Below are 14,434 nucleotides of genomic sequence, written 5' to 3'. Positions count from 1 at the left end.
ATCATGCAAATGTTGTGTCAGAGAAGGAAATATAATGAAATTAATCACCCCTAGTGGTCCTCGTACTCGTGTAGTGCAACACCACCCGAAACCTTGAAAACGGCCTCAATTTGGTGACAAAAAGAGACCACTAGTTTCCTCATTCAAGTTATATCCAGCTAAAGCCACACACACATGATTAGAATTTTACCAAACTGGTGTGATGCTGATTGGTAGGTTATCCTGCTCTCTCAAACATTCCTATATATTTTCATTATATTTAAGGTCGTGCGAGTTAGCAAGCCAGTCAAAGTGAGAGTGTAAGTCAAACCAGAAAGGTACTGTTGCAACCCTGTGATCAGGTTTGTTGCCACCTTGGAAGACAGGAGTGTCCACAGCACACTAATCATAAAGATGAAAGAGAAACAACATTCGGCCTTGTTGAAGTCAACTTCCTAGTTCATTTTCACAGTAACATGTATCAGTGAGCCCAAGTCATGGTATCAGAAAGACTCCCAAAACTTTAAAGTATCAACACTGACCAGAGCTACAGCCTCTACACACTGTCAATTGAATGTCTTGTTGGGCCATCAGTGTACTTGATGACTTGCATCAATTGCACAGAAGCACAGTTCTGACTAATCGGATCACACCACACACCTCCAGTCAGCCCCTACCTAGTTTCTATCCATTTTGGCCCACTGATGAAATGCAGATTTGTGCACTCCAGTGAGCAATAGCAATTTGTGAGATACCAGACCCCAAATGTCCATTACACACTGTTTCATTCACAATGTTTGCTTATAAACTGGTTCAGATGGCTTTTATGCCGAAGATTATTGATAGGGCATGAAATTTGTCTCGTGTGTCTGTCTGTTAGGATATTTTTACAATCAGTGTTCTTATGCCGTATTACCTGGCTGTAAGTATTTCACCATTCCTTGTAGACATATTGGACTGTTCATGTTGGTACATCACCAATTTGGGCAGCATCATTTACAGTTTGTTCATGTGCATTTCCAAACACAATATTCCTATCTGTCGCTCTGTCCCATCTCCTGTTTTGCCACATTACAGTGCTGGTTCCATACAATGGACTGGGACATACACATTTCACCGCCATGATGCATATCAGCTATGGAGGGCAATATGGCTTCCTGATACCAATCCTATACCACCTACAACACTCCAAACTACCATTGTGCTCTTTGATCGTGGTGATTTATATACTGTCTAGCAAGCTTAAATGCACAGAACCTGCTTGGGCAAGAGCTTTATCTGGTAATATTATTTCATTTTTAATCAGAAAATCTCTATTATGGAGAGTGCATCAAGAGCAGGAGAACTCGTCTAGAACATATGTTTTGGAACCAACAAAACACATAGTTAACCAATAAATAAATAAATAAGTAAATAAATAGCAGCAGCTCGATGGTTATGGTAACAAGCCCTTTATTACTTTATGAGACAATGAAGGCTTTTTTTTTCCTCCCCGAGGAAGAAACAAATGGTACTAGTAGCTTGTAATAGCAGAATAGTTTGGAGCTTAATCCTGGAAGGACTATGATGAGTATGGGATCAATGATAATCCTACATGAGCAAAGTTCATAAGATGGGAAACACTATGTACACAATATACCTGGGTCAATATCATCAGCAGTCACTGACTGTGCTCCAGCCTTGGCAGCTGCTATTGCACATGCTCCACTGCCACTGCCCACATCAAGAACATGAAATCCGCATACAGTCTTAGGGTTGTCCAGCAGATACCTTTAGTAAGAATATTCACATATATTTCACCAAAAGTTTCTGCATTCAATTCGCTGCTGAGCATTATTATTCTAAGCAAATAAAATGCAATGAAACATTGTATAAACAAAAACTTTAACAGGCAACATGCATCACAGATGATGAACTCAACAAGAACACGCAATTTGCACTGTGTATGTATCAACATCATTTTTAGGGTAATTTGTAGATGAAAACTTGGCATACAACTTGGGTTTAGTAAGGATTCATAAGTGGCTGAAAAATATTCATACCCTTTACATGAAAATTGGCTCTTATTTATAAGCAGATTTCCATGTGACAAATTATCTTTTTGAGTGGCATTAAAATTTTTCATAATTTCTGTACGCTCTCTTGTCATTCCAAAAAGCCTGCAGTCATTCATATCAGAATAGAGTAGAGTTGTACCACACAGCACTCCCAGCCCATGCACTTAGGCAGTCGACCAGTCTCATCTTACTCAGCTGCCCTCCAGCCTGTAGTCCTGTAAGGCCTCATCCCATTGCAGTCCATGCAATGTGTTCCAGATAACCAATGCTGGCACCCTGTGCTCTAACACGGGGACACACAGCACAGTGACTTTAAAACAGGATAATCTGATGTTGACATAAAGCTGCCAGTGTGCCCCTGTTGCTTTATAATAATTTTCATGCAAACTGACTTTTATTTCACTTCAATAAATCAAAATTAATGTGAAAAACAGTGTAAGTGAACCAAACATACCCAACATAATGTGCAATAAACGAGAAGTCTATCACAAGTACAAACTACCAAAATGGAAACTCAATGTGCAAAAAGAGTTTCAGCATACTTTTTCACTCATCTGCCCCTGATAAAGTTAAGAGCCCTATAAATCAGCAGTTATAGTACTGCCCTGTTCCTATCAGTGATTGAAAATTGTTTACGGTAAGTTCACTGAGGTTATGTTTAATGAAATGCTGCTTGGTTTTACACAAAAACAAAAACCAGTATTTGTCTTGGATATTTTAGAGGTAACAAGGCCAAAATAAGCTGAGGGAAAGTTGTGGGCAAAGAAGTGACTATAAGGCAAAAACAGAAATTCCATTCATGTACTGTTACTGAGATGGGAGCTGATGATTTTCATTATTATTTTAGAATGGGTGAAACATCCTTTTGGGAGCTGCTGAACATCGTCAAACAATTCTTAATGAGAAAGAATACAGTATGACAGAGGCTGTAAGCTACAAGTGGGGGCTATCATAGCTACATCACGGTTTTTAGCCACTAGCAGAAGTTGCAAGAGCCTCAAATTCAGAGCAGTAGTACCCTCCTAATTATTATCTAAGATGATCCCTGAAACATGCACTGTGATTCACAGTTACCCAAGGAAACACATCAGGTAAAGCAAAACAAATAAAACAAAAGATGTTCATGTAAACTTCATTAATTTATTTACATTTGTAGCATAACAGATGTCCCCTGCAATTTTAAGAAACCCATTTCAAATTGGAAAAAGGAAGAACACAAATGGATTTTTTTAACACTTCTGAATTGCTGAATCATCATTTATTAGTCTCATAACATACATAATCTAAATCATTTGATTCAGGTACAAGAAACACATCAAAGTTGTGGTAAAATTTCACAGATTTCTACCAATAAAGAAAACATATTTTATGAATGAATGTCCACTGCTTGTCTACATGTCAGTTTTTAGGTTTTACTTCTAATATGCATTGGAAATGAAATGAATGATTTAATCTGTTCGTATTTCAGTAGCTCTATTGGAAATAATACTCAAAAACCAAAATACAAAAGGTCAATGGACTTTTATCCATTAAATATCTCCCTTTTATTCTCTTTGTGTCACATAAAACCATTACGGATTCATTAAAAAATGAACCAAGTGCTTCATTTCCTGCATCTCTATTTCTATACATGTCCCACCAATATCTGAAGTCTAACAGAATCTTTCCTATTAATGTTTTGTACATTTCATATTCTGTCACGTGTATTAGAACTGCATTTTATGTTGCTTACAACAGCAGAAGACGAACTTTTGTCATGCATTTACCATGACAGTGCTACGCATGTCCAATTTGAATTAAAATTCCTTTCAGAAGTCAAGCTGTGTGCTTTTACAAATTATATTTTTCTGAAGATCTGAAGAGTCAGGAAATTCTGCCTTTTCATTTCCAGTAATAATCCAAATTTTCTTCCATTTTGCAGTTTTGATTTAAATATCCTTCCTATCCATCTTGCAGTAGGACATTCATCAAAATATGTCCACAATGCAAAGTACTTTAATTTCAGTGATGGTGCAGTGTTTGTGAAATTTGATGAAAGAATTGCCTCTTTGTGACTCATACAAACATCTTTCACCACAATGCTTTTCACCTGACTGGGAAAATTAGAAAAAAAAAACTCTCTTTATTGTATCCTTTTGAAAACCAGCGCAAATGTTGGTCATGTTAAAAATTTGAAAGTCTGTTGGGAACCAAGCAAACATTCTATTTTTGAAGTTATCTGAAACATTTCAGTGAATTTCAGGGCTCTGCTGAGGTCGCTCAAGGTTTAGAACGGTTGGTCTAAGAGAATTCTCACATATTCAGCTATTCTTTTTGTGAGGGGACATCAAGTCTAAGCCTTTGATGCCTGTACATGTTTCTGTAACCAATCTTGGTACTGACCAGTAGATGATAATGTTTGCTGACATGACCAGGATTGGTTTGGGACTGAAGACTACACTTTAGGGTTTGGAGAAGCAATAGATGACACCAGAAATGCCAACACGTTCAGGAAGTCCATCCATTTGCAGGTGGAAGTGTAATTTCCTGGATGGCAACTCTGATGGATGGCGGACCCCTCTAATTCCCATCTACGGCAATTTGACTCATCCCCGATACTTCCAAAAGGTCCTACAAACAATGTAAGACCCTACAGACTTGAAGTATGTGACAACTTCATACTGGTCAATGACAATACCAGACCTCAAAATACTCTAGCAGTGTCTCAGTATCTTTAAAGATGAAACACCAACCAAATGCATACACCAGCACAGTGCCCAGATATGAATGGAATTGAAACTTTTTGACAGATTAAAACCGTGTGCTGGACAGAGACTTGAACTCAAGACCTTTGCTTTCACGGGCACTTCTCTTCTGACTGAGCTACCCAAGCACAACTCACGATCCATCCTCACAGTTTCAGTTCTACCAGTACCTCGTCTCCTACCTCAAACTTCACAGACAAGGTACTGGTAGAACTGAAGCTGTGAGGATGGACCATGAGTCATGCTTGGGTAGCTCAATCAGTAGAGCACCTGCCTGCAAAAGGCAATGATCCCGAGTTCAAGTCTCGGTCCGGCACACAGTTTTAATCTGTCAGGAATTTTCACATCAGCACACACTCCTCTGCAGAGTGAAAATTTCATTCTGTGAATGCAACTGTGTGTGCATGGGACCTGTTGAAGGTGGCCACTGCAAAGCATCTGAGTCCATCTGACAATCTTCAAGATCACACTGAAGCAGCCATAGAGGAGTGGGACCTCAGAGGAATGGACCTCAGAGTGGGACCTCATATCCCAAGGTAAAGTTGACTGTCTCATCAAGAGCATGCCTTTCAGAGTGCAAGAACTCATCTGTGTGTGGGGGCGACAGTCTCACTACTAAAGACTGATAATCATCATGATGAAATAAATATATATTCCTGTTTATTTTATCAAGATGTACACTTAGGAGAGAGCCTGCTTTGTTTTGTAATGCTTTTTTGTAACTAAACTAAATCATCCTTATTTTGAGAAGGAATTATGCTCATTTGTTAACAAGGTATTGTACAAACCTCTACAGGTGAGCTATAAGAAGTCATTTTAGTAAATTCTGTCATATTCCAAACTTTTGTTGAGGTGAATATATTTTCATTTTCTGAGAGAAAATTATTGTTAATGGTATAGTCTGACTGCTGGATATGGCCCCCGGAAAGTTGCACAGCAGACCCCAGTTTGATGCCTATTCTGAAGAGAAGCCATTCATGAACAGCAGAAAAAATTGCTTATACACAGCGGTTCTCTAAAATTTATAGCTCATACTGGTTCTTCAGAGTATTTGTGGGATCAATTGATAAGACTAATATGCCATGACATGAAATGAGTGGTGGTGGTTAGTGTTTAACGTCCCGTCGACAACTAGGTCATTAGAGACGGAGCGCAAGCTCGGGTTAGGGAAGGATTGGGAAGGAAATCGGCCGTGCCCTTTCAAAGTAACCATCCCGGCATTTGCCTGAAACGATTTACGGAAATCACGGAAACGATTTACGGAAATCACGGAAAACCTAAATCAGGATGGCTGGAGACCGGATTGAACCATCGTCCTCCCGAATGCGAGTCCAGTGTGCTAACCACTGCGCCACCTCGCTCGGTGACATGAAATGAAGGTGAGACCATCATACAGTACCTTCTGGCAGGAAGCAATGCAACACCACTAAAGTTTGAAACATTTCCAGACCTAAAGAAGGAAATTGTAGAAATGACTATAAGACAAATTAAAAGAAACTCTGTGTGATGGAGGTGATTATACTATAAGAAAGCAAGAACTGAAAACAGAAAATTAATAATATTAAGAGAACTTTAAAAAAAAAAACCTTCGTATTTGTCAAAAATTAAGAGCACATTATTAGACTGTCTAACATATGTTAAGCAGTTTCTGTTTCCCTTCTGATTATCGCAGGGTTCTGGCTAAAAGGTAACGCAAGAGTAAAATGTGTCAGTGGTCCACTGTTGAGAAAAATCCAGCAGCAAATAATTTTTTATGAAAACTGGGTATTCTATTAGCTGGGCTGTCTACAGTTAGATGATGGATTGTTACAAAATATCTATTAGACTTTAACAGAAACCTTTCTAATCAACTCAGCAAGAAAAATGTAGCACAAACCACTTTAGAAAAGGCGCGTGTAACTTCTTTTGATGAGATGGTGATAATGTGGCATCTGGAATATACAAAAGATTTGTATTTAATAAGTTTAGAAGATTTGGGTGATAAGTGAAGGAAACAATTTCCTGGAAATTATGCAGTTCTTAAATTGACTCTTTCCTATCTTTCTATTATTTTCTGCCAAATTACTACCATTTATTATTCTGACACTCTGTTACCCAATTTCTTTGTAACCTGTTGTTATTATCCTTGTTTCATTGCTCATAATAAATTTTGCTTGAAATATGGAACAACATACTACCATATGTAAAACTGGATAATGTACGACCTCCATTTTAAAATATCAGGCAGCAGGCATTAAATACACAATAAATGAAATGAAACAAAACTTCCTTTTACAGTCAGAGGTATAAACATAACTGCAAGTTGGCTGTTTCAAACTTTTTGTCTAATTCAGGAGTAGAACATGCAGGTTAATTAAGACTCTTAGAGAAACTAATTATTTTACTCCAAAATGCAAACCTGCAAACCAAAATTATGTGTTTGTGATCATGGAGGTAGTAATCAAAGCATGGTCAAGCATTTACATATTACTCCAGAAATACCTTATTTCAGAGTAAATGGATAAAGTTTGCTATATATTTTGTCCCACATTTATTCAGAAGATTACGGAAAAATCCACTTCATGACTACTTCATTTGCAACAATTCTGTTGTTTCATTTGAATATGTTAGGAAGATATAAGTTACGGCAGTGATAAGAAGAACAAAAACAGCAGAATGCTGTCAAAAACCCATTGACAAACATTTGCAGCCATGTGTGGCAACCGAAGAATTGTAGAGTGATACAGCAAAGGGCACAGCTTGTTTTATAAAATTTATGAACAAGTTGGTTGCCTTCTGAATAACAGAGCAGCTATCAGCCGCGTGGTGACATTGTCTTGCCACAATGTTGCAATGAGATTCGTACCCATCATCTTCTGGTGACAATGATGGGTACAAAACTCTTTGAAACATTGCAACAAGACGACGACACCACTTGGCTGATAACCCAAGAAGAATTCATCAGTGGAATACACCAAGAAAGACTGCAATCGCACAGAGCAGCATTTTGTTCAAATCCAAATACCTATGCATTATCAGAACACTGCCCAGTAGTAATGGAAACACTATAGAGAGCAAAAGAAGTTTTAAATACCATACATAAAACAGATAAAAAGACAGGCAAACTCACAACACCATCATGCATTATAAGATTGATACATATTTTTAACACAGTTACTTAGTTTTTTTTTTTTAAATTTTTGCTGACTAACAGGCTGAATCAAGATGCCTAGGGAATTTATTTTAAGTGTGCCATTAGAAAGACAGCTACAACCAGAACCCAACAGCAAGAACACTTGTTCTGAACAACAACTGACACTGCAAACTGTGACAATGACAACGAATGATTGTGAATTGGAGGAGGAGGTAATGAACTTCAGCTATTGGAGATCTCCCTACATCCAGATGTATGGTTGTTTGAGATGCAAGGACACACTTATTTATAGCAAAAACCTTCATGAGAAGAGAAAATTATTTATTCTCCATAAAAGTTACATAACTGGCAATTTTTCAGCTGGGCTCAGAGCTCTAACTATGAAGTTCAGCAAAGTTGAAGGATCTTTACAGGCCTACAAATCCTGTTTCATACATTTTTCTTTATAAGAGAACTATGAAGTTTTAGGTTCTTAATTAAATGAAATCAGTACCTGAAAAATTTCACTGGCTAGATGATAAGGAATGTGGGTAATATATACCTTATCATCTTACTATACGCACACTGTTTTGTAGCAACAATGTTCGAAACAGATTTAGTAAATTCTCAAAAATTAAGATAGTAAAAATTATGTAGTCTATTTATATTGTGTTGTAGTGTGCTAATCCATTTCACTGTCTTTCCTTCATATCCCTACCACATTTAACTGGAAAGAAGTAACACATTAAATCTGACCAAAACAATATTGTTTGTGACAGTGGAAGATGACCTGACAGCATATTGAAGATGTTTACTGCTCACTTTTTTTAACACTATTCTGAAACACATGCTTGTTTAGTGCACAAATGAAACGATGTTCATTTACAGCTAACTGTGATCAAGAGTAAAATGCCGTCGTATAAAGATTTCCTATATAAAAGCTCACAAAGAAAGATAAAATTGTTTCTTAAACTTACTTTTACTGTGTCAACGTGAAGATACAATGTTGTTAGAATTTATCCAGTCCTTACACACACACTTTGCAAATGAGAGGATTATGACCATAGTTTCACGACATGATACCTACATCTACATCTATACTCTGCAAGCCAATGCGCAGTGCATGGCAGATGGCAGGCCCCACTGTACCAGTTATCAGGGTTTTCCCTATTCTATTCACATATGTAGTGCAGGAAGAATGATTATTAAAATGCCTCTGTGCATGTTGTAATTAATCTGATCTTGTGACACAAATGTGAGTGGAACAGGAAAAACCCTAATAAAAGGTACACTCACACTACTTCACTCATTCCCTACAGGAGCTATATGTAAATGGTTGCAGTATATTCCTAGAGTTACATTTACAGCTGGTTCCTGAAACTTTCTAAGTAGGCTCTTGGGATTGTTAGTGTCTATCTCCAAGAGTCATCCAATTCAGTTTCTTCAGCATCACTGTAACACTGCCCCATGGGTCAAACAAACCTGTGATCAGTTGTGCTGCCCTTCTCTGTAGACATTCAATATCCTTTGTTAGACCTATCTGGTATGGGTCCACACACTTAAGCAATATTCTAGAATGGGTTGCATGAGTGATTTGTAAGCAATCTCCTTCACAGACTGATTGTATTTCCATAGTATTCTACCAATAAACTGAAGTCTACCACCTGTTTCACCAACAACTGAGCCTGTGAGGTAATTCAATTTCATATCCCTAAAACGTGTTACACTCGGTTATCTGTATGAGTTGACCGATTGCGACTGTGACTCATGTCCCTGGAGGAGTGGTCAATATTCAGGGATATGACAGGAATGCTCATTTGAAGCAAAAAACTTTATATGGACATTTGCCCTATTCTGAACAGTTTTTGGGATAGGACACATTTAATGTACATTTGTTTTTGGGTTAATGGTGCATGCACGTCTTACCCACCCCACCTCTGACATTTTATTCTGGCAAACTTACCTTATTGCTTTCAACTTCAGGATGTATTTCTGCCATTAAACTAGCCCACTGAATGATCAGCTGTGCATGGTGTGTTGTGAGCGAAGTAGTGTGAGTGTACCAATTATTAGGATTTTTCCTATTCCATTCATGTATGGAATGTAGCTTCCTACACTTCCTACACTCATTATTACACTTCATTATTAAAATGCCTTCATGCATGATGTAATTAATCTGATCACGATCCCTTCAGGAGTGATATGTAAGGGGTTGCAGCTGAAGTTTCAAATCTCACATTTAAGAAATCATTCATGCAAGAGACCAAAATCCAACAATTGAAAATCCAGGATGAAATGTAACAACAATTCATGCAAAAGAATGAAACACACATACCATCATTCGACCATCAAATAGATGTTCTACTGTATGGAAAACTTAGTAATAAGTATCCGTAGCTTAGTAATGAGCAACCCTAGCACAGAGAAATAACTAAAAGAGTTGAAAACAATTAGGTCACCTAGTCCTGATGGACTCCTAACTCAGTTTTACAAAGAGTACCCTTTGGCATTGGACCCTTACCTAGCTTGCATTTATCATAAATCTGTCGCCCAGTGAAATGTTCCAAGAAGTTACAGTGGAAACTAATTTCCAAGTTCATTTTCCAATTGAAGTTTGCTGCGGCATGACTGGTAACATGCTTATAGGCCCAGTCATTTTAGAAAAGCAAATGACAGGACCAAATTACTCGCTTTACTTGGAAAATTCCTTCACTGAACACCTTGAGGATGATCCTTTGGGCATGTGGACTGTTACATACTTGCAGTATGACAGAGTGCCTCCACATTTTAGCACACATGTGGGAAAACATCTCAACTACACTTACCCAATCACTCGATTGGCCATGGTAGTACAGTTAACTGGCTCTACCATCAAATTTTTGTGTATGGGATTGAAAGAAGTCTGGGGTGTTCATATGAAAAGTGAATACATGTGAGGAACTGCTCAGTTGCACCACACATGTTGCTTTCCTCATTAGTGAATGCGCAGAGACACTCAGACAAGCAGCACATTTTCACCCAAGAGTGCACAAATGCACTGAAGTTGATGTTGGGATTTTCAAATATTTATTGTGAAATGTACAGTAGTTAAAATGTGATATGTATGGTAATGCTTAGAGGTGAATGTGCTAAAAATAAGTTTTTTTCAATTGATACTTTGTACAATGCATCTTGTAATGTTTACTAACTGTTGTACATATGTAAACCTGACAATGTATTGAATAACACAGAAAAATAAACAACGTGTGCATTAAATGCATTCTCCTTGGGAACAGCATTGCCTATTCCATGACATGTACACATCAATGAGCACCATAGCATAAGCCTTTAACATGTTGCCTGACGGAATAACTATTTGCGAACATCTGACTATTACGCCATCTAGTCTGCAGCTCACAACTATGGGTTGTGCTACTACCTGCCTGTAACATACCACTGATTGTGCACAGCATTGCCAGGCCTGAGTGGTGACACCACGAGCCTGTTTTGTCTGAGAGCATTGTAGCCCAGTGTGGAGCAAAACGTCCACAGCCCATGGGCACGGCCGCCATGCACGAACCTGAGTCATACTGCTCTTCTTATACAGGGTGTTACAAAAAGGTATGGCCAAACTTTCAGGAAACATTCCTCACACACAAATAAAGAAAAGATGTTATATGGACATGTGTCCAGAAACGCTTAATTTCCATGTTAGAGCTCATTTTAGTTTCGTCCACCTACGCTCAATGGAGCACATTATCATGATTTCATACGGGATACTCTATCTGTGCTGCTAGAACATGTGCCTTTACAAGTACAACACAACATGTGGTTCATGCGTGATGGAGCTCCTGCACATTTCAGTCGAAGTGTTCGTACGCTTCTCAATAATAGATTCGGTGACCAATGGATTGGTAGAGGCAGACCAATTCCATGACCTTCACGCTCTCCTGACCTCAATCCTCTGGACTTTCATTTATGGGGGCATTTGAAAGCTTTTGTCTACGCAATCCCGGTACCAAATGTAGAGACTCTTCGTGCTCGTATTGTGGACAGCTATGGTACAATACGCCGTTCTCCAGGGCTGCATCAGCGCATCAGGAATTCCATGCGACGCAGGGTGGATCCATGTATCCTCGCTAACAGAGGACATTTTGAACATTTCCTGTAACAAAGTGTTTGAAGTCACGATGATATGCTCTGTTGCTGTGTGTTTCCATTCCATGATTAATGTGACTTGAAGAGAAGTAATAAAATGAGCCCTAACATGGAAAGTTAGCGTTTCCAGACACATGCCCACATAACATATTTTCTTTCTTTGTGTGTGTGAGGAACGTTTCCTGAAAGTTTGGCCGTACCTTTTTGTAACACCCTGTATATACTTGACATTTTTGCTATTTCAACCTAATATATACACTACAAATTCGAGAAATTTTCACATGTGAGCCATATGCAATCTCTTTTTGTAGACAAACCTCTGTTTTCCAGTGTTCCATCAATAAATCAAAGCTTTTCATCAGATGTTGTATATTCTGTAGGTCATTGTGTTTTGTCTGTGTAGTATTTATTGTTAAACAAATTAATCCCTTTGTTTGTGAATCATAATATAGTACTGATTATGAAGACTCATTTTTCCCTTGTGAAAGAACATTTGAAGATAGATGCCAACAACTTGGCTTTTCTTTTGAATGTTTCTGTTTCAATTCTTTTGTCACCAAGAAGTGCATGGGCACTAATTTTTGTGCCACTTCACTATTTAAATACAACCAAAATTTATTAGACTGGGAGAGTTTATGCAAAAGGATTTCTTTCTGGCACATACTGTGTACTGTCCTATTTGGAGTCACAGGCATTTTGATTAACATCTTATTTATTTATTGGCCCTCTTTAGCTACAATAGCTTTTCATGCTACAGCTACTGGACAAGTCAGTATGCTGTTGATGCATACTGGATTTACATAATTAATTCCTTGAATAACTACATGAATTAAACATCTAGTATAATTCTGAACCTTGTACAAAACTCGGTTTGTTTATTTAAATAAATTAGATGGGATAACAAACTGGACAATGGAACTCTACTTTTTATATAAATTTATTCAGTAACTGAACAGAAACACAGGCATTGTAAAAATTGCTGTAAGAACATTTTAGAGTTTGAATCTTTGATTGGCTCAAGAAGTTCATTAAAATGTTTCAAGCCACTGTGAACTGTTCAATTCTTGATGGGTTAAATTGTAACACAGATTTTATGAAGATTTTTGTTAAATATGGTTTTGATTGTGAGCATCACAATTACTTTGCAAAATTTTTTCTTTATCAATTATATTTGTTTTAAATCCTATAAGTGTTTCTCTGAAGTCAACACATACTAGGTAAAGTGTATTATGTGCTGTAAAGCCAGTTTTACACGAATCCCTCATTTTAGTTGCACTTATTATTGTAATGGATCTCTTTTGTGTTCTGAATGTACTGAGTGATGACAGAGAAATTTCCCAGAACATTATTCCATCATTTATTTGAACTGAATGTAATAAATTACAAATTTGTACCTGGTGCAGGATTTCAGAGTTCTTAAGTCATAAAATCCTCTCCTTAGTTTACCATAACATATACAGTGTTTAAGCCAGTTTAGGTCATATACCTGAGCATTTTGTTTCAGCATTACTTCACACCTATTCATCTTGTTGAACCAACATGTTTATAGCATTACTCTTTTGATGAGAATGAAAATTCATGCTTACAAAAGGATCTGTACAAACTAATTATTCTACTAGTTAGAAATACTTCAGGTGCTCAGTCAGCTATTCATTTGAACCTCTTGAAGTCAGGCTACCTTTTCTCTAACCATTGCCTGAATAAAGAGACACTGCCTGAAGAGTGAGGCCACCTCCTCTATTTCCACCCACCCCCTATTAAGGCCACTGTATCTTAGTGATAATTGTTGCTACAACTGCATCAAGGTTATTGATCCTCATAAGGTTAAGGTCTGACCATCACTAATAACCTAATACATTTTGGGCATTGTTGGGGTTCCAAATTAAGTGTTTGCACTTCTCCAGATGAGTCTCATGGTCAGTCTAAGATTCTAATACCAGCTTTAAGGATATCCTTTAATTTCGTTCAACCTGTTCCTACCCAGTAAACATTCTACCACAGGGTGGAGCAGAGCAGACACATATTTTTCATTATTGAATGACTGGGACACTTTGATAAAAACAACAAAAACAAGTATTAAGTGGTAGATTTTTAAATGCAGTTTTGAAATATACATACTTTAATTAGGTTCGAAAAATAATGTCTTGAACATGATGTTGTTCTTGCTGGATACAAATTTGGATCCTCTCCCGAAAGTTACACATGGCTCTCTTCAACATTTTATTCAGCACAACTTCAATTTCCTGACAAATGGAATTCTTCAGGTCATCGATTGTGCGAGGCTTGTTCATGTAGACTTTTAAATATCCCCACAAAAAGAAGTCACATATTGACAAATCGGGTGAGCGAGGGGACCAGTAAACATTACCATATCTCGAAATTACATGTCCTGGGAATATCTGTCA

The 14,434-nt window shown here is 37.6% G+C and overlaps 1 protein-coding gene across 2 annotated transcripts in view; it reads right to left on the bottom strand.

Annotated features, from left to right (window-relative positions):
• LOC126267445 (electron transfer flavoprotein beta subunit lysine methyltransferase-like) overlaps window positions 1–14,434 on the bottom strand; it is a 41,971-nt gene that overhangs the window by 14,674 nt on the left and 12,863 nt on the right. For both annotated transcript variants that reach the window (XM_049972713.1, XM_049972714.1), the window contains one exon: window positions 1,619–1,749. In XM_049972713.1, coding sequence (XP_049828670.1) covers window positions 1,619–1,749 — 131 coding nt within the window. The remainder of the gene's footprint in view (window positions 1–1,618; window positions 1,750–14,434) is intronic.

The sequence above is a fragment of the Schistocerca gregaria genome, chromosome 4 (assembly GCF_023897955.1).
Source record: "Schistocerca gregaria isolate iqSchGreg1 chromosome 4, iqSchGreg1.2, whole genome shotgun sequence".
NCBI lineage: Eukaryota > Metazoa > Arthropoda > Insecta > Orthoptera > Acrididae > Schistocerca > Schistocerca gregaria.
This window is presented reverse-complemented; position numbering and strand designations above follow the sequence as displayed.